Source organism: Ruditapes philippinarum, unplaced genomic scaffold, assembly GCF_026571515.1.
Source record: "Ruditapes philippinarum isolate M1 unplaced genomic scaffold, ASM2657151v2 ctg6418_1_1_1_1, whole genome shotgun sequence".
Taxonomy (NCBI): domain Eukaryota; kingdom Metazoa; phylum Mollusca; class Bivalvia; order Venerida; family Veneridae; genus Ruditapes; species Ruditapes philippinarum.
In genome coordinates, this window is record NW_026856728.1 from 9,303 (window position 1) to 29,687 (window position 20,385).

At 32.3% G+C, this 20,385-nt stretch overlaps 1 protein-coding gene across 2 annotated transcripts; it reads right to left on the reverse strand.

Moving 5' to 3' along the window:
* Positions 1-460: 460 nt before the first annotated feature.
* LOC132747489 (U3 small nucleolar RNA-interacting protein 2-like) lies at positions 461-15,814 on the reverse strand. Of its 2 annotated transcripts, none has more exons than XM_060736887.1 (14): positions 15,713-15,814; positions 13,193-13,308; positions 9,598-9,716; positions 8,904-8,971; positions 8,120-8,161; positions 6,366-6,492; positions 5,294-5,418; positions 4,786-4,878; positions 3,987-4,087; positions 3,125-3,262; positions 2,489-2,551; positions 1,886-2,043; positions 1,323-1,402; positions 461-640 (listed from the first exon to the last, which is right to left on the reverse strand). In XM_060736887.1, the coding sequence occupies exons 1-14, from the start codon at positions 15,749-15,751 to the stop codon at positions 491-493; spliced, it is 1,419 nt and encodes a 472-aa protein (XP_060592870.1). In that variant the 5' UTR covers positions 15,752-15,814; the 3' UTR covers positions 461-490. The 2 variants fall into 2 exon arrangements, with proteins under 2 accessions (XP_060592870.1, XP_060592869.1); XM_060736886.1 differs by having other exon boundaries at positions 1,323-1,405.
* Positions 15,815-20,385: the final 4,571 nt, after the last annotated feature.

Below are 20,385 nucleotides of genomic sequence, written 5' to 3' on the forward strand. Positions count from 1 at the left end.
TTTCATGCTAAATATCTTAGCTCTAGCTCTTTGGGTTCTTTAAAAGAAGATTTTCAAAGTTTTTACTATATGCATATAGGGAAAATCAATGACCCCCTGGGGCTGGGCCAATTTTGACCCCAGGGCTTTTATTTGAACAAACTTGATAGACACTTACGAGAAGATGTTTCATGCCAATTATCTAAGCTCTAGCTCTTAGGGTTTTTTAAAAGATATTTAAAGTGTTTTCTTTCGGTTGCCATGGCAACCAGAGTTCTGCATGGAATCAAATTCTTTGAACAATTTTTAAAGGTGACCACCAAAGGAACATTCCTGTGAAGTTTGGATGAAATTGGCTTAGTGGTTTATGAGGAGATGTCATTTAAAGTAAAAGTTTACGGACGGACAGACACCGGACGAAAAGCGATCACAAAAGCTCACCCTGTCACTTTGTGACAGGTGAGCTAAAAACTAACAAGACTACCATTTACAATACATAATTTTATTTCAATCATTTGACAGCAGTAGCAAGTGGTATCACATGAATAGAATTCTTTGCTTTCTTATTAGACCACCATCTCCCGAGCCTGTGTTCTTGTCCAACACCTGCAATAAGGTACCGTCCATCACTGGAAAACTGTAAACTGTTTACAAACCCAACCTGTAAGTATATATTGATAATAAAATTAAGAGTCAATGGCAATTCTTAACTCTCATCTTGCAGACTTTGTATAATGGACAAGTCCTGCTTTGAATTTGGAACAGTCCATTGTAAAACTGGAATGGACCAATCAATGTGCAGCCCTAACATGCCAAGGGCAAATCATTAATTGTTGCTACAGATCAAAGGGTACAACTTGCAGCTTTTAACCAGCTGGAACATAAAGTAATTATTACTAGAAGCATCTGCCCCCAGTATAGAGCCAGACCAGTCTGCACATAATGTTCAAAATAACCAGGCTCCATACTGTTTGGGGACCTTTAATTTTCATCCTGATATACCCATAATTGATAATGGACAGTTCCAAATATGATAACTGGTCAAGTCCATTTAAGAAATTTAGCAGATTATGGGTTAACAGTTAAATATTACACAGTTTCTGACAAACTGATATGGCCAACACTCTACTCTGAATTTAATTTCTATTGATGGAAATTTTCCATTTGCACTTGCCACCAACTACTATGAATATCACCAGCTTATCTCAATATCCAATTAATCTCAAAAATAAAGTTCTACCAGTAAAATATTTAAAGTAGATTTAATAGTATAAATTCTATCACCATTCCAAATTTACTTTCAGTAAAAGTTAAAACTAAATAATTACTTAAAAATAACTTACAATAGGTATAGCACAGATAGGCTCCAGTTTTTTGTAATCAGCTGAACATTTCCATAACCTCACACTGCCATCTTTGGATCCTGCTTCATACATGTACAATGTCAATATTTATTTCAATATTGTATACAGAATATATACACAATGTGTGAAACACCACACAATATCTGAGGCTTAATCAAACTTAATCCATTCTTATAAAACAAATATCAGATTGCTATTGCTTACTGCCATGTGTGTTTCTTTGAATCTCAGCTAACATTTTCTACTTTGAACTTGGAACATTATTTTTTGGGGATTTCAAGATATAGTAATACTAAAATAGAGTAAGATATATGAGAGACCTATAAATTCTGTAAAATAATTTTAACCAAATGTTTTAATTTTAATTACATTTACCAATCTTTTTTCACCTTTTCATAGATAGCACACTAAAACTTTCTCCACCTCCAAATATATAAAATTATTTTATTCAGAATTTAGCTTTTTAGCCAATTTACTTAATATCTTAATACTGAAGCAAAACACACAGTATATGACACTTTAAAAAGAGAAAAAAGTATTACCTGAAGCAACAACATCTGAATTGTGAAGTGCTGCCACTGATGTAATCCAGTTCTCCTCTTGACCTTCAACCTTTGACTCATCTGTTGCCTGGCAACCATGGGCATTCTTCAGTGTAAACAATGGCTTCTTTTTCATGGCTCCCCACAAGGACAAAGAACTGAAACCATCAAAACTATTGCTAACAACTTTCGTATTTGACAGAAAATAAAACAACAGCAAGTTGCAGTATTGTAAACAAATTTGTGCCAGGAGTCATACCTATAAATTATTGGTCCAATTAATTCTGATTTACTTTCTTTAAATTAAGTTCTGATGAAAACTTTCAAACATATTCAAGCAATTTTTTATCACTTTGTTTTCAGTCCCTCCAAAGAGCAGAATAGTATGTATGTATCACAGGAAATTAATTTCCTTCTTTCCAAGCATTTCCTTTCAATATATATACTTTTTGATCTTCTGTAATATCTGTTTCGTGTCCAATACCTGTTGGTTTCAATCACTTAATAGTCTCCATCAGGAATAAGGTTGCTGATAATTATCCATCAATTGAGGTATATCATTTTTTTAAATATATAAAATAGGAAAAGTAAATGTCAACATACTTATCATCAGCCCCTGAGATGAAATTTGCTTCATTTATCAAAGCAACACAATCCACTGAACACCTGAAACAAACAAAAATTACATTTTTTGAACAGTTGTGGATTCCCTTCAAGAAGGGTTTCAAGTGCCCCTTCATTACACTAATTCGGACATTCAAGTCTCAGACAATCAAGTGCCTTTTTTTTACATTATTTTTCAGCCATTCATGTTCACCATCCAAAAAATAATTTAATAGTTTCACTTTAACCCGAAGCAGTGAGAGTTAGGTAATTTGAAGTCAGTAAATTTAACCACTAAGCAACAGAGCTCTCTAACAATATACATTATCAGATCTTTATTATACTGTACTTTTGTAATGTTCTCATTAAATAATCATGACATTAATATATACTATATACAAGCCTGATGTCAAATTATGAAGTAATATCTAATTTTCTCCAATAAAGTATGTTTGCTGTGTCCAAAGATTCTTGACTGGCTATATTAATATAGCCTTATTAAAACCCAAAGCCCCTATGCAAACGGCCATTTATATAAAGCCAAAATTAAACTGTCAAAACTCTTTATCACTATAGCTATACATAATGCAAATTAATATAATTTGACACACAATATAAAACATAGGTAATACATACATAGAATGAGCATTGAAGACAAGTTGTGATTCTTCTATAATCTTCCATATTCTGATACTACTGTCACGACCACCCGACGTTATTGCCCGTTCTCGTGATAAACTATCTATTGCAGTGATTTTGTCCTGATGCCCAAACCTAAATTCAAATGTTATATATATACATACAGTCAAACATGTACTCTCTTCTCAAGAGAACATGCATTTTAAAATATTCAAAAGAATTAAAATTTTTAACTGTCAACCTGCTTGAACTAAGTGATTAACCTTTGGGATAGGGCAGTGTGGACAGGCTCTATACTGGCTCAAGTTATTAATATATATTTAAGTGAAATCCCATAAACACTGAATATACTATTCTAAATTGAAAGCTGGGAACATTCAATACAAGTTAAGGGATGACCTGTCAACAAAGACTACCTTTTTCACCATTTCTCAAAACAAATATTGGAGGAGAATTTTTAGAAATGCTTCAATAGTCATTTAATTAAGTTATGATGATTAATGAACTTTAAGATAAGGTTTTATTATTTTTATTTTAAGAAATACATGTTTATCTAATATATTCTGTTTCTTGCTGTTTTATAGGTGACATCATGCCAATCCAAGTGTAAAAGGTGGGTTTACAGGTCAGTCAAAATAACTAGATTTTATAATAGAAACATCAACTGGCAATAACTAAATTGTTATTGGAGGACCATGGGGTAAACACTAAGCTTTACGTTTTTAAAGTTTTAAGTGTAATGGGAAATTTTACATTTTCCCAGACCCTCATATTGTCAATATTGCATATAACTCATATTGTCAATATTGCATATAATCTATCTATTTAGTTCTAACATAATAAAGGATATTTCACTCACAATGTTTCAACATAAGCTCTCTCATCCACATTCCAGATTTTAACAGACCTGTCATGAGAACAACTGTACAACTGATGTGTTTCTTTTCTAAATGTAAGGCCCTGTCAAAATTGAAAATATAGAAAGTTAACTAATTTAAATTCTTTGATAACATAGTTAACATTCAAGATTATATGCACTTTTATTGTGTAATATTTAAGTTTTTATAGGGAGGTAACAAGCGTTCTTCTAATGTTTGTAAAAATTGCATATAACATAGCATATTAATAATGAACAAATATTGGCCTTGTCAAGATGGTTTGACGGACATGATCTTTAGTTCATAATATTTTTTTCAGGATTTGTGGTGTTAAGTCTAAAGACATCATGCCCCCAGATTAATGCTATTTTTCTAAGAAATTTTAGCAGTTAAAATATTGTCATGTCAAAAAAATAAAATAAAAATAAAAGTACATGTAAAACAATTCAAACCAAACATTTCATAAATTTCAAAACATATGCAAAAATTACTACTGGCTTTAAGTAATTGGGTAAAAAATATATTGTAAATATGTAATAAATTTTTACCAGTTTTGCAAATAACACGTATGTATGAAGCCATTTAAGGATAATAAACATTTCTTAAACTCTTTTGAACATTTGTAGTCATTTGTGTTTAATTTAAACTCAATTTTACTCAAGTCACTACAAAAAGGTTTTGTTTTTTTACATTTTACTAAATAAGGTATAACATAAAATCATAAAAATGGCTCTCCTGTGAAGACACAATTTTGACAATACTATGAACAACATCACTTACAGATATAGCATCCCTGTGTCCTTTAAATGTATGTAACAACGTCATGGGACCAGCATCCCATATGTGAATTAATTTGTTAGCATCCCCTGAAGCCTGTTTGAACATACAAAAAACATTTTATCAAAGCGAAAAAACTTCAAAAGGCTCACTGCTTAGCTATTTCTATTATTATTATAAAAATATTTTTCCAGTGACTAACCAAAGCCTTTTCATACATTTTTTTTAAGAGAATCAATTAAACATAGGATAATATAGGCAAAAATATATTAATTACAAATGAAATGCCTACTAAAAACCTTTGATAACTAGAAATTAGTCCATAGGTTATAGATGCCCTCAAAATATCTACAGAAAGCGTAATGGTAGGACAGACATAGAAAGGCCAATCTTTCTAATATAAGGAGGACATAAAAATTGACCATTTTGTGTCAATAGATATAACATTTCGGTCCCAATCATACTAACTACCGAAGGTATAAAATATACAAAGAAATCTAAAGAAATTTACTAGGTATTTTCCATCAGATGATAATGCCATGGCCAGCACATGTCCTGTATGTCCCACATGTTTCTTCTCTGTACCTTTACGTCCCCCGTGAATTACATGTACCTTTCTCTTCTCTTTCAATGACCCTGTATATATAACAGTTCATGTATAATTTATTTTCAACTTTTCATTAATGTCTCAATAAATATTTCTCTGATCATTTCAGAATTAACATATGTAAAATTTATTTTCAATATTTCATTAGTGTCTTAATAAATATAGCTCTGATCAAATTCAATAATAAAGGTTGACACTGGAGGAGTGCCTGGAAACCCTCCCCTGGTTATACTTAATAATATACTGTTAACCTGCCAGTCTGCACTGGAACCAAAAGGTGATAAGGTTTTTGCCACTGCACTGGAACTAAAAAGTGATTAAATTTTTGCCACAAGTATAGAGCCAGACCCTATACTGTTGGCTACTCAATTTTTGTATTTTAATACTAAAATCCCTTAAATTTTAAATGGACTGTTCCAAATTTTAAGCAGGGCAAGTTCATTTAATAAATTCAGCATGTTTAAGGACACAGAGAATATAAGATGTGACTTTGTATTTTTTCTTATAATAAATCATGAAGAATTGAGGAATTAATTTTGTCCCCTACTTGTTTATACAAAATAAAGTAACATGCAAACGTTTACAGCAGCAGTATGAAATATACAGCAAGACTGTATACTATTAAATCATTTTTTAATCATGTTTTTGTAAATGTATTGACAATAGATGCCTTACATTTAGGTACGTGCAACGCTTAATTAAATGTTGTTGTTGTTGTTTAGAGAGGTTGATAATAGAAACCCTTTCACAGTCTCCAAAATTCCTGTTTTGTTATTTTCCAAAACGAATGACATAATCAAAATTAACAATAAACAGTCCCATGGCGTCACAATCATTAATTTTTTTAACTGACTGCATGCATGTCATTTTCAAAATTCAGTAAATATACATGAAACAAAGAATTATATGATTATGACAAAGAATTATATGATTAACTACAGAATACAGTATAGGTGAGTATTAATTATATATTTACATTTGATAATTGAACAATCTTTTGATCCACTGTAAACAAATTGAGAATCAGGGGAGATAACTACACATGTTACAGACAGCTGGTGACCTCGAAACAATATCAGATCTTCTTGTGAAGGGGGTACAATCTGAAAATATCAAACAAAAGAATATGACTGAGCTATTTTTAACTAATATTAACATAGTTCTTTTTACAAAATGTGTAACAAATTTGAAAACATATACCAATTTAAGTCAAAGAACATAAATATCATTATTATGTACTTATCAGAAAGTATTCTAGTATTACACTTATAAAATATTATGAATCTGCATTCAAAATATTGTATTATTGATCAAGCCTCTGTCAATTTTATTGTAAGACCTGGAAAACAAAAGATCTAGACTATTGAAGCTATATTTTCATAAATGGTTTAGCCAGTGCTTCTTCTCACTTAATTAGGAACAGGCCTTAGCCACTTGATTTTGGAAAATATATAAGGTGAAAAATCACTGTTATTCTACATTTTAGTCAAAAGTGAGTCCTGGTTAAATAAATGAGCCATGTCACAACAAAACCAATATAATGCGTTTGCGACCAGCATGGATCAGGCTTCGCGAAAGTTGCCGGACCGTCGGACATGTCCGGCAAAAATCAGGCCGGTCCGATATTTTTTTTCGGAGTTCCGGACCTTATGTCCGGTACGAATACCGGGATATATCCAAGACCGATCAAGACCGAGTTTTCTCCCTTGAATAAAAAAATGTAAAACGAGTTTTGATTCGCCGTTTCATTATAAGTGTCCGATACATACGACTGTCAATAACCAAAATGTCGGTGTTACTACATTATTAAGCTGGCGCTACGCCCGGCAAAAATCATAAACTATCCAATGAAGAAAAAAAAAGCGAAACAAAAGTAATACGAGTCCAGGCGCCTGCAGAGAAGATTTGTGGGTAAATGGAAAAATGGCCGCTTCGATCATGAATGTTTTGATTTCCAAACAGAGTCCATCCACAGGTGCTTGAAACAAACTTTTTAAAGTTTTATATGGGCTATAATTACTATATATCTTTATATACATATATAGACTGGTTATGTAAAATATTTGAATATGTGACTAGCGCCTGTGAGTCCATCAATCTGGATAAACTAATGTTTTATTTAAGGGAATAAAATTGTGTTGCAAATCTTTAAAAGATGTTTTGTCTTTAAAAAAAAACACCAATGTATTACCATATACATATATTTGGGGGAAAAAATTCGGTCAGACAAAAGTTCTTTCGGTCAGACAAGAATTGAAAGTTTGTCTGACCGAATGTCAGGCAAATTTTTCAGCAGTTTCGCGAAGCCTGATGGATCCAGACCAGCCTGCGCACCCGCGCAATCTGATCAGGATCCATGCTGTTCACTTACCAACCCTATTACAAGTAGCAAAGCTGATAGCGAACAGCATGGATCCTGATCAGACTGCCCGGATGTGCAAGCTGGTCTGGATCCATGCTGGTCGCAAATGCATTATGTTGGTTTTGTCGTGACACTGCTCAAATGATGAATTATTACCTGATGTATGTAATTTCAAGTGAATACTTACAGAGGTAAATGAAAAAATATTTTGCATGTTGCAATATCTTCAGCCCAATATATTTGTTGTACACATTTGATATCGATTTCTTTTTCTGCATTGTTATAACTTATATGTTCATAGTAACATATTTGATAACTCAAAATTATTTAATTATAAAATGAAATGTATTACAAAATTGAAAACTTACATTTTCAGCCAACTTTTTTTGTAATTTTCCAGCCTGTTCTAGCTGAAAGTACATAAAATTGTACTTTATTAATAACATCCATTACCATCGCTATGTTTCTTAAAATTTTCACTTTTTCATTATCTTATACTATTATTACTTAACCTATAGCTCTTCAGCGCTTCTTATGTAAAATTCTTCCAAGTATAATTTCCAATAACCGTAAATTATACCATACCCAGACTATGGTATAATTTTCAGTTTTCAAGATCGAAGGAGTAAGTGTTTCTGGGCGGAGCTATAGGTTAAAACAGATACACCATTGGTGCGTTGACGATTTCTGGGTTTGCGTAAATTATACCATAATCACGTGACCTTTCTTATGCAACCTCACTCGACTTCGTCTCGTGAGGTTAAGGCATACGAAAGGTCACGTGATTATGGTATAATTTACGCAAACCCAGAAATCGTCAACGCAGCAATGGTATATCTATTACTTAACCTCTAACAAAACATCTTAAACTGACTTGTCTATCCTTCCATCTTGCAATCTGAACATAACCATTTGTCATTTTCAGGGTAAAATTTTCAAAACATTTACGGTTATAAGGTCAAATTCAATGACATAGTGGAACAAGTTTTTATAAATAACCGCTAAATAAAGAACCAAATTTGCAAAGCCTATCAAACTGAATAAATCCAAAGACACCATTTACACACTGTATAAAGTTATATAATAAAGTCTGCAAAGAAAATCTGGAGCATAAGTTGAGGTAAAAGGTTTTACATCGTAAATCAAACATACCAGGTCTTGTTTAAGCCTATGTGATACAGCATCTCTGTTTACCTCATCATCTATATTATTGTCCCTCTCTGAAACATATAACATAAACTTCCTGCATGAGTATAGCAACATTATATATAAGGAACACAACGGAAATTGAAATTTTCGAAAATTGATCAATTTCAATTCACAGTACAGGTTTGAATGCTGAATTTATTGCTAGTAAAACTTGCGAAGCACACGAGTAAAATATATAAAATGAAATAGACAAATGATCTTAAGTCACTTATAAATAAGAAACATCAGTATATGATCAACATATTTATACAAAAACATCAAACAGATAATTCCACAATCTACTGCTTTGTAAGTCTATGGATGGACAGCCTAACAGTGAGCCATAAGTACAAGGTCAATTCTAATGCCTCCCCTCCCACAAAGTGGGACATTAAAATAAACTGTTTTAACAGACCATTTCTTTAAATTCCTAGTTTAATTTTTACCATGTTATGTTTGTGAAATGAACTTAACCTTTCTTTGATTCTGAAACTAATAATTGATAAATAAACTTCAACATAAAAATACCAGAACTGTGCAATTAAACTTTGTGTGTACAATGTAGTCTAGTAAAATTACATGTACAATCATGCTTGGCTAGTAAGCAAGTCATACAAATACCACAGTATAAAGAATTAAATTTAGTGTAATATTTTACCTTCAGCTTCTATGTGTCTCAGGTACTGTTTGGCAAGTCTCAATTTTTTCTCTTGGGCTGTCTCATTATCAGATTCTGATGAGGAATATCCCTGGTCATGCGACTTTGTCACATGATCTCTGAAATTGACCAATCATTACTTAATATTTACATATGATATTGTTTAAATACTTTCAATGACTTAAAGCAATGTCATCTATACCAGCTTAATATGACCATCTTGATAAATCTGTAATATTCATAAAGTACGTTCTCTGGCATTCATATCTTTATATATTGTCTGTATTTCACAGCTGTCTATAGATTCCATTATAACATTATTTAATATTAGTCAGAAAATTTAGAGAATTCTGAAATAGACTGGAGGCCACAGCTTGAAGAATTTCAGTCACTGACTCGAGCCAGTAAAATTGTCTAAGTCACCTAATCACCTTATTTAAAATTTTCCTGGACTGAAATTACAAATTTTCAAATGGAACAACTCATTTACCTGTTCAATGGAATCAATTACAGAACAACTGTATTCATCTTTAATAACCTAATTAAAGGATAGTCACATGTGAGTGCTATTCTTTTTGAATTAGTAAATCTTATTGTTTACTGTAAGTTGCAGCATGCCCACTCAATTTTAAATGTAGGGGTACATGTACCCCCTGTCATTGAAAATTGGGGGTACATTTCAAAATCTGGGGGTACACATAAGTTTAAACATGTTTTTGTTTGTAAGAACATTTTATATAAATGTAGTATAATATAGTATAATTATTGTTTTGTTTTGTTAATATTTTTCATGAAATTATTTCATTTTAATGCATCAACACATGGAAATCGTTTTTTGTTTGTTTGTTTTTTTTCACCTTTATACCAAACAAATTTTATTCTGGTTAAATAAGTCCACTCTATAGACAAAAAGTTTATATTTGTAAAAAAAAACGTAAATGTATATAGGCAGCGTTTAGCGGAATGAATAGGAAAATCGTGTACAGCTTCACACAGTGTGTTAGATTCACCCGATCGACAATTATTTTAGCAAATATCTTCAAAATGGGGGCAAATTGAAGATCAATATTTAAAGATTTAATGCTGATTTAATAATAAAGTAACAATTCATTCTCATGTTTGGCTTGGAAACTGAAATTTTTTGCGAAATTTTAGGGTTGAACTTTCTGAAATTCCGGCGAACGTGAAATCGCCGATGTTCGGGATCAATTTTCGGATTAAAGAAAAGCGTACGTGTATTTTTGTTAGTTGTCCTGGCATTTCGGCACAATATGTTAAATTATTAAAACTCTTATAGAATGTTTTTGCAAGAATGAAACGAAAGCAAAATTTTGCTTAGAAAGTGCCGAAAATTTCGAGAATAATTCAAAATTACACTCATTTGTAATTTTAGAAAACAGTCTTTAAACTTGTGGCGTAAATAGTTGATATTCTTATCCTTTTGTCGGTAAAATTTGCTAATTTCCAATCAACTGTTGATCAAAGATGTTAAATTATCACCTCATGTTATATCTGATAATTACATGTACAGCGCGTGTATACATTAGTCTGATCTCTATTGCATGATAATGATTGAAAGTGTTATCGCTGATTGGCTAATCCCTTCACGGGTCGATGTGCATAGGACCGTCTACCTATAGACTGACACGCGCTGACGTATTTGTGTATTTGTGGTCGTTTGATGCGTCCCCAGGCAAAATTAAGCGTACATAGGCTATCCCAAACATTCATTCTGACGATTTTACTTTGCGTGCATGTACCCCCTGCTTACGATTTTTATGCGTGCATCTAGAATTTTGTGCGTGAATTACGCACTGAAGTGCGTGAATGGGCATGCTGAGTTGTATATACAGCCCTGTAGGCATGTGAGAATATTACAATAAGACTACATAAAATCTACTCAATCAGGCTTCGCGAAAGTTGCCGGACCGTCGGACATGTCTGACAAAAATCAGGCTGGTCCGATATTTTTTTCTGAGTTCCGGACCTTATGTCCGGCACGAATACCGGGATATATCCAAGACCGATCAAGACCAAGTTTCCTCCCTTGAATAAAAAAGTGTAAAACGAGTTTTGATTCGCCGTTTCATTTTTAGTGTCCAATCAAAGTCTAGATACATACAACTTTCGATGATCTTGTACTCGGAAGAAAATGTCGGTGTTACTGCATTATTAAATTATAACGTTGGCGCTACGCCAGGCAAAAAACGTAAATTATCTAATGAAGGAAAAAAGCGAAACAAAAGAAATACGAGTCCAGGCGCCTGCCGAGAAAATTTGTGGGTAAATGGAAAAATGGCCGATAGTGGTTGGTTTTTAACGAGGAAGAAAATAAGATGAAATGTACATTGTGTCATAAAATTTTATAAAGATCATATGATGATGATGCTTTTTATCATGAATGTTTAAATTTCCGGGCAGAGTCCATCAATCTGGATAAACTGATGTTTTATTTAAGAGAATAAAATTGTGTTGCAAATCTTTAAAAGTTCCTATGTCTTTAAAAAAACACAAAGGTATTACCATATACATATATTTGGAAAAAAAATTCGGTCAGACAAAAGTTCTTTCGGTCAGACAAGAATTGAAAGTTTGTCTGACCAAATGTCAGGCAAATGTTTCAGCAGTTTCGCGAAGCCTGCTCAATTGTTACAACTCCTCAAGAGCACCGCTAGGCGGAGCATTATATGCCCGAAAGTACTTTTTCTTTTAGTGAGGAAGACATGGGAATTAAATACAGTATTACCTCCTTTAAAAAGCAATCCTTCTTTATAGCTGAAGAACATTCATGTATATATACAGTTTCTGTTTTCAAAGCACCACCCTCAAGTTGTTATCTTGTAAGTAAAAATGCTACAATGGATGGACACCAAGACGTCAGGGGTATAAAGCTGTTAATCCTATAAAATTTTACAGCTGTAGTTCGATTAATACTTGAGTTATTGAGCGAAAACTGTTTCCAGTTTAAAGGTGATAGCAATCCCTTGATCTTTGACCTTGTGACCCCAAAATCAATAGGGGTCTTCTACCCAATATGAAAAATCATCCTATGAAGTTTAAATACTGTGGGCCAAATGGAACTTAAGTTATGCTCCGGAAACCATTTTCAGTATTAAGCTTTAAGTGTTTGAATACTGTGGGTCAAATGGAACTCAAGTTATGCTTCGGAAACCATTTTACGTATTTAGCTAAAAGTGACCTTGACCTTTAACCTTGTGACCCTAAAATTAATAGGGGTCTTCTACCCAATATGGACAATCATCCTATGAAGTTTGAATACTATGGGCCAAATGGAACTAAAGTTATGCTCCGGAAACCATTTTCAGTATTAAGCTAATAGTGACCTTGACCTTTGACCTTGTGACCCTAAATCAATAGTGGTCTTTTACCCAATATGGGCAATCATCCTATGAAGTTTGAATACTGTGGGCCAAATGGAACTTAAGTTATGCTCCGGAAACCAAATTGCTAACGGACGGACGGACGGACAGACGGACGCCAGGGGGTATAACATAATATGCCCGAAATTCTTTCGGGCATATAAAAAAGAACAGTCATTTATTATTCCATAAAATACTTTCTAATGATTACTTACTCTTCTTCAGAGTCACTCTCAATTTCTTCATTTAGCCCATGAAACTTCTTCCGGTGTGGTGCGCCTTTCTTGGGTGCCTCAGCTGGTCTTTTCTTCCCTGCTTGTTTCTTCTTATTCTATATTTAAAAAAAATTTATTATGAAATTAAAACGGCAACATAGCAGTGCCTTATTCAATAGGTATAAGATTTCATCAAGAATATGGACATCTTGTTATTTTTCATTGTTGGTCATTAACTCTACTTCATAGACAAATGACATGAAATTATATCATAAGGAAACATCAGAAACACTGCTGCATACCACAGAAGTTAGTCCAATATATTAGATGTTACAGGCTTGTTATAGTTTATGTCGGTCAAGCCAAACTTCTAATAGTTATTGCTCATAAACAAGCCCTGCATAAACACACAGCATCATAAAGAACTCCAAAAATGTTTATTGTCTTGCCTAACAATTGCTTATCAATATTTCTTTCAATTACATTCTTAATCATTAACAAAAACTCTTAAATCAATGAAGTTATCAATTTAAGATAACATACAAAGTTGAAACAACATTCTATTCATGTCTATCCACCTTACTGGTTAAGTGAAGTCCTTAGTCTTAAAAGATTGATTCCAAATTTTTGAACGGTGAAAAATATTTGTACATGCTGATGTTGCATTGGCAAATATTTGTTTATCGGCTGTATAAGGAATTTAATTAGCCAATTAGATTTAGAGCGATGTGTGACGGCCATTTGTTTATCGGCTGTTTAAGGAATTTAATTAAATAAAAAAAATTTATCACAAATTTTCAGATGTGACAGTTTAATTATTTTGTTAAAAGGTATTTACTTTTAACTTTTGTTTATGAAAGATCAAAATGTATGTATCTTTACGCTTACAGTGACTCAAGTCAGTCAAGTGTTTTATCCTTCCACAAGAAAATGTGCTTTAGATGGATTTTTGGGCAATTTTGATATGATGTTGCTTTGCCCAGAAGCAAAAACATGTCAAAGCGTTATATTAACAGGTCTAGGATTTCATGATATTTATGGACTGGTCATAAATTTATAGATAGTCTACAAATCTAAAGATTTTTCAATTCATAAATTTACTGATATTCAATGTTGAATTTCAGGGTTCCCGCTGCCGCTCGCCAATGGCGACAAAATATTAATTCTGGCGCATAAAATCTTTAATTGGCGAATTTAACTGGCGCCAACGTAAGATAAAAGCATCCGACAACTAGTACACTTAAATGTCATAAGCGGCCGCGTCAATTACATAAGCGGCCCTAATGTGAAAGGTCACAGCTGTTAGTTAGTAATCGGGTACCGTATAATCAATTATGTCATCAATTGTGTGACACTTCGGGAACATGTAAAGATGAAAGTGTCAATGTGTTAATTGGAACAATTAACGTCTTTCATTCTCTGACTTGGAGCACTGATAATTACCTGTGTGGTCAACAGGTGTTAGTAGCGAACAGAGAAGTGAAAGATCGTCTGTGATGTTGACAAACATTGAACTTTAGGTAAGTTGACTCGTCAACTGATTAAAAATAATTACAGCTTGAATATTAAATCCGATAACAATTAAAGAATAATTTCAATAATGATTGATCTAAAGCCACTGTTTACTGCAATGTTAATATTTTCATATCTGAATGTAAAGTACTGCAATGTTTATATTTTCATATCTGAATCTAAAGTGCTGAAGTGCAAACCCTATTGAAATAAACAAATTTTTCATTGTTAAAAATACTTAGTATCAATTTCATTTTTTTGTTCTCATTGATTTTTAGATGATTGAAGTCAATTTATAGCAATGTTTTTTTGGGGTTTTTTGTATAGATCTGTAGATCACCAGATTGTCGGGTAGAAGCTGGGAAAGATCTTGGCTCAGTCCAGACTGTGAGAAGAACTGCTATACTGGCAAAACGGTGGAAAACAGGACCTCCCATGACTAACTTAACATATTTTTTATTACATTTATGCCGTCATGTGTATTTATTTAAATGGAATTTGAAAACCACATAACAGTATGTCTATATTTTAGATAATAAACATGTGCAGCTGTAATAAAATGAAATATTATAAATATGTGTTTGTAATCATAATGATATATAACTGCTAGCATATCTTAGCAAAGATATGCATGTCTCCCTTGCAGAATTGTTGGCTCCAACTTTTTCTGATTGGCGAATTTGGTGGCGCAAACTAATTTTGACCCAGAGGGAACCCTGAATTTGCTGCTTATTTGATTGTTTATATTTACAAGGGGGTGAGTTTCATGTTTGTATGATTTTGAAATTTTTGTTAAAAGTGAAAATTGAAAGTCATCAAGTTAATAAGAAAAATAAACGTCTAAAAAAATTCAACAGTCCCATCTAACTAAGTAACTTCTACAGTAAGTTTTATCCGAAAATAGGGCTACTTCCTAAATTGATAAAATGATGTATGTAATCAGAGATCTTTGGCAGTCTGTGAAACAAAATTGACTAAAATTAACACTGAATTGAAATAAAACCAAACCTGGGATTGTTTTCCCTTATTTTTTATAAAAAACGACATTTCTCAGGAAAATGTGTTTTCTTTTTTTCACCGGAAGTGAGAAACACGTGCTTGACTAAAAACGTCAAAGTGATAAATCGTTGTCGTCTACCTTTGATGTGACGTGAACCTTTGATGTGACGTGAATAGAAATACTTTTTTCCGAGATGTGAGTACCATTTGATGAAAGTCTGAACCAATAACTTGTGTGAAAATTTTGAGATCATTCCCTCATCCCATCTTTTCAAAAAAAAAATTTTTATGTTACTATAAATCCGTGTGTAAACAGTGGCGTAGCTTCCTATAGGCACTGTAGGCCTGCACGTGCCTACACTTTTTCCTCAAAAATAAAAAATTAAATTATTACAAAAATGCGATAAAAATTTAAGGGTAAGAGCGGTAGATGTGTAGAACCTTATATTAGAAAATGACATGTCACCTTGCTTATTTGAATCGAGTTTTATACTTTTAATATCGAGTTTTATTTCATTACGAAAGTGTTGCCGTGTTATAAAGTTGTTCTATGGTAAAACCTATCAGAGACGGATGAAGTTTTTGACAATATAAAAGTTTTTGAACGCTTCGATTCAAAATATAAATATTAGAATCTACAAGTATGCACGACAATGATCGGCCATATCCAGATATCGGTAGTGCTAGCTTTATACAACTGATGAGGAAGCTAAGCGATATCTTTCGAATGAAGGCTAGACATCTTGTCTTTAATATTCTCTTCCCTTCTTAAGGTATTTATGATTTAATTATATGTTCGTTATTCTGTTCAAACTGCACCTCCGTCAAATCTTGAGCACAAATGAAACCTGGCAAGTTCATCAAGTCGATTTGAAGTAAACGTGAAACATACTCTGTGTTATTACATATTTTAATGTATTTTAACTATATATAATATATACAAGTAATGTGTTCGAATACACATCAAAATCTGCATTAATTAGCGTATAGTACAGTCCCTGAGGACCTTTTGTGCGCAAAAAAGGTCCATAGATAAATGTTATACCAATGTAAACATTACACGTAGTGGTGGAGAGTTTGCCTTTAACATTAGCGATGCAATTCTCTTTTTTTGAATTTATTCTTTAATGAAACTTTATTTTTTCATTAAATTGCATATAAAGTAACATTTACAAACATTTCACAACAATGTAATTCAGATTGGAATGGAAATTATGTAATACAATACCTCTCCAGCTAAAGTAATTTTTAAAATAAAGATACAAAACGTTGCGGATAGATGTAAGCTCTTTGAATGTACATCGAAAAATAAGAGAATAATTGATTGTTGAATCATCACTATAGAGAGACTTAGGTAACTTATGGAGAATTATTAGAGGAAAGGAAGAATGTAAGGAAAACATGATTGAAAATACCGGTATCCGTTTTTTAATTCTTAAAATAAACATGTACATGTAAATGATTATGAGCGTTCTGACATGCCAAATTCATTCACACTGAAAGTAATTCTTACAATTGTGAAATAGATTTTTGAACATTTTAACACTACTTCGCGCGAAATAGTTCATTCAAATTACAAAAATGTTTGATAATAAAAGTTCTTCGAAATTCATTTTCTTACACTACTGTAGGTAACGTACTGGAGGTGTAAGTTTGCTTTGTCTTTACTTTCTTTATATGTTTGACTTCACGTAAACAGTCTATTCTATATTCAATATATGTTTCACTAAGGCTTTCATTCATGAATTATGGGAGCATAAAATCTTATTGACGCTGTTTTTGACATTAGATATTTCATCATCAATTGGTATTTAAATACCGGTTGTCCGGTGTATAGGAGTGCATTTAGTTAATGGCGTTCGATCTTGTTGATCTTTTTTCATTATTTTCTAATTATATAATTATTTAGACAACCTTATTTTGAATTTTGAAATTTTGACGATTGCTTATAAAATTGCATAAATTTGTTCTTTTTAAATGTATAGTTCTGGATTCATATATTATTACCCAAAACTATATACGGAAAAAAGCTCTTTTTTGCCAAAATGTCACAGTAGCTTTGCGTTGAGTTAGTGATATAAGTATGGTCACTCATCTTTAAATTGATGGAAAAAATGTAACCAAAATTCAGCAAAATTATGAATACTCTTCCTTCAGAACATGCCTTAACATACCCCAGAATGCAGCTATGGCAATGTAGATTTTCAAAAATTTCAGGGGGAGCATGCCCCCGGACCCCCCTAAAACAAGTGCCTACACATCAGTTTATTTCAAGCTACGCCCCTGGTAAACTGACCAAAAATGTGTCATTTGAAGCGTTACATACATAAAACCTAACAGTCTAAGAATTACACAAAAATCGATATTCAATTAAATTCTGAGTATATTTCTTTATCCTCCTATGCAGATTTCCCCACTTAAGTGCTTCACTTGATCTTTGTAAGAATTTCAATTTCAAATTTTATGTTGTTAGGCTTTTTGATCTCAGTGGAGTTCTTTTAAATAGTCACATATGTCCATTAAAATCACGTAAATCATACATGCATGTTGATACTAGTTAATCAGAGAAAAAAATCTCCAAAAAGGGTGATCCATCGAAGGACTAGAAAATGTAATATCACTTAGATCAAGTACGAAGCAACGTTTTAAAGCTGCCATCCATCACTTGGCACCACATGTTTTTAGTATAAGAAAGTCACCCATCATATTACATATTCTTATAATTGTTACTGTATTTAACATAAATACTGTTGATGTCAATGATTAACTTCCGTCTCTCATCGACCAATTTTGGAACTCCTTGCAGAAACTACACGTTGTCTAGCTACGAGGCTAATATTTCACAATTTAAACAATCATCTAATGAGTTCATATTCATTAATAATATAATATTTTCTATAGTTTAAATGTTATACACATGTATCTTTGTCGGACATATATATATAGTTACCTGACATCTCTGGAAATGTCTGCTTTTATACATTACGTGTATTTTTGTAAGCATATTATAAAACGAAAGTTCCAATCTTTTTATCAAATATATACAACTTAAATTACACGCTGCCTTCAAATTTGGACAAAAAATAGCTCCCAGCATGAGAGCAATAAGCTTTTTATGCCTCATTCCAGGACCTGACGACTTGGTCCGAAATTCGAATTTCGTAACTGTATTAAATTGAATTAGGCTAGGAAGATATATGAAACTAATTTTATCGCATTTTCTTCTATATGTCGTTGCACACAACAACATATATGATTATAATTATATAAAAACAAACAGCTTTACTAACTGTTAGGTACTTTATTATTTTAACAAGGCGTTTGACAATCAGCAACTTATTAAACATGTATCTGGAAACAACCATTTTTTCAATCACAGCCTAAATTCAAACACATTCTTAATTCTGCGGCTCTGATATCATATCAAAGTTAATTGCATAAAGTCACATGTTGTATTAACTTGTCAGAATTTTTTAAAAAAAAAACAATAATAAACTGTTTGTTTTAAGTGTAACAATGTAAATTATATCAAAATAGTCACTTGTTTATAATAGCGATAAGAAGTTCAAACTAACCAAGTAAGATTATTTATAAAGTATTCGCTACAGAGTTTTACCATTTACCTCAGTCTTTATAGGTGTATTAAAAATAACTGTTTACATAGTGTACCACTAAATATTCATCAGATTTTACATAGGGGTCCTTATTAATAAAATTTTAATTTGTTACCAAGATTTTTCAAGTGATGACTTCAGAATAGATCTTTTGTAAGTTATATAAGCTGGCAGATCAAGACAAGTGTCCAAATTGGGTAATAATATAAAGTAGCGAAGGTAAAATGGCTGTGATGGTTGAATGCATTTATAATTTTGCAACCCATTTAGCATACTAAGCAGTAACACCTTCAACTGGCCTTTTTGACACATGAACAGTAGCTATATGAATGCATTGTACTGTACACATGTTATAACATTTAGTGTAAAGCAAACTATTGAAAATCATTGAACAGACTGTTGTGAAAATTTTCTACAATTTTTTGTAGTCCTGATATATCTACAAATTTTTCAGTTGTGTTCACAGTTGTGTTCACTAAGCTGAATTTAGGCTAAAATTTTCCTTGGAATGACCTTACTGGGTCATACCATTTTTATCTATTTTCTAAGCAAGATAGACTTGTTGAAAATATACCAGACTTAATTAGAATTAGTTTTAATTTGGGTCCTGTTGGGCTCCTTGCCGGTGGTCCTGTGTTACTGTACATATCGCCCGGGGGTTGCGTTCATTGAACGCCACCCTTCCTTGTTGATCTTGTTTATCATATTTTAAAATGAATAAATGTTGGTAGATGCTTATAATAGCTAGAATAAATCTGAAGTAATATTTCTCTTTCCATTTATTATTGGCTAAAAACAGCTTAACTGGTTGAATATTGGTTGTTCCAGGATTCATCATAGCAATAAAAGTCGTGCAGGTCTACATATAATCATCAGTAAATTCAAGCAGTGTTGAATCCACATGTCTCACTATGATAAAGAAGAAGAAGGTTTACATGGAGAATAATTAGCTGTACTAAAACAACGCGAATGACTAGCCTTACACTACATGTTTGTATTTAAAATTTTAAGCAATGTGCATATTTGGTACTCTATCACCCTAGATAATTTGGTTGTATGAGTCCTTCA

What these genes read in the sequence shown, in the direction of transcription:
- LOC132747489 (XM_060736886.1), bottom strand. Translation starts at nt 15,751, where the DNA reads ATGTCGTTTTTTATAAAAAATAAGGGAAAACAATCCCAG. An exon ending in ATAAGGGAAAACAATCCCAG is followed by an intron (nt 13,309 to 15,712) that starts GTTTGGTTTTAT and finishes TTTTAAATATAG; the next exon opens with AATAAGAAGAAACAAGCAGG. An exon ending in AGATTGTTCAATTATCAAAT is followed by an intron (nt 5,419 to 6,365) that starts GTAAATATATAA and finishes TTATATATACAG; the next exon opens with GGTCATTGAAAGAGAAGAGA.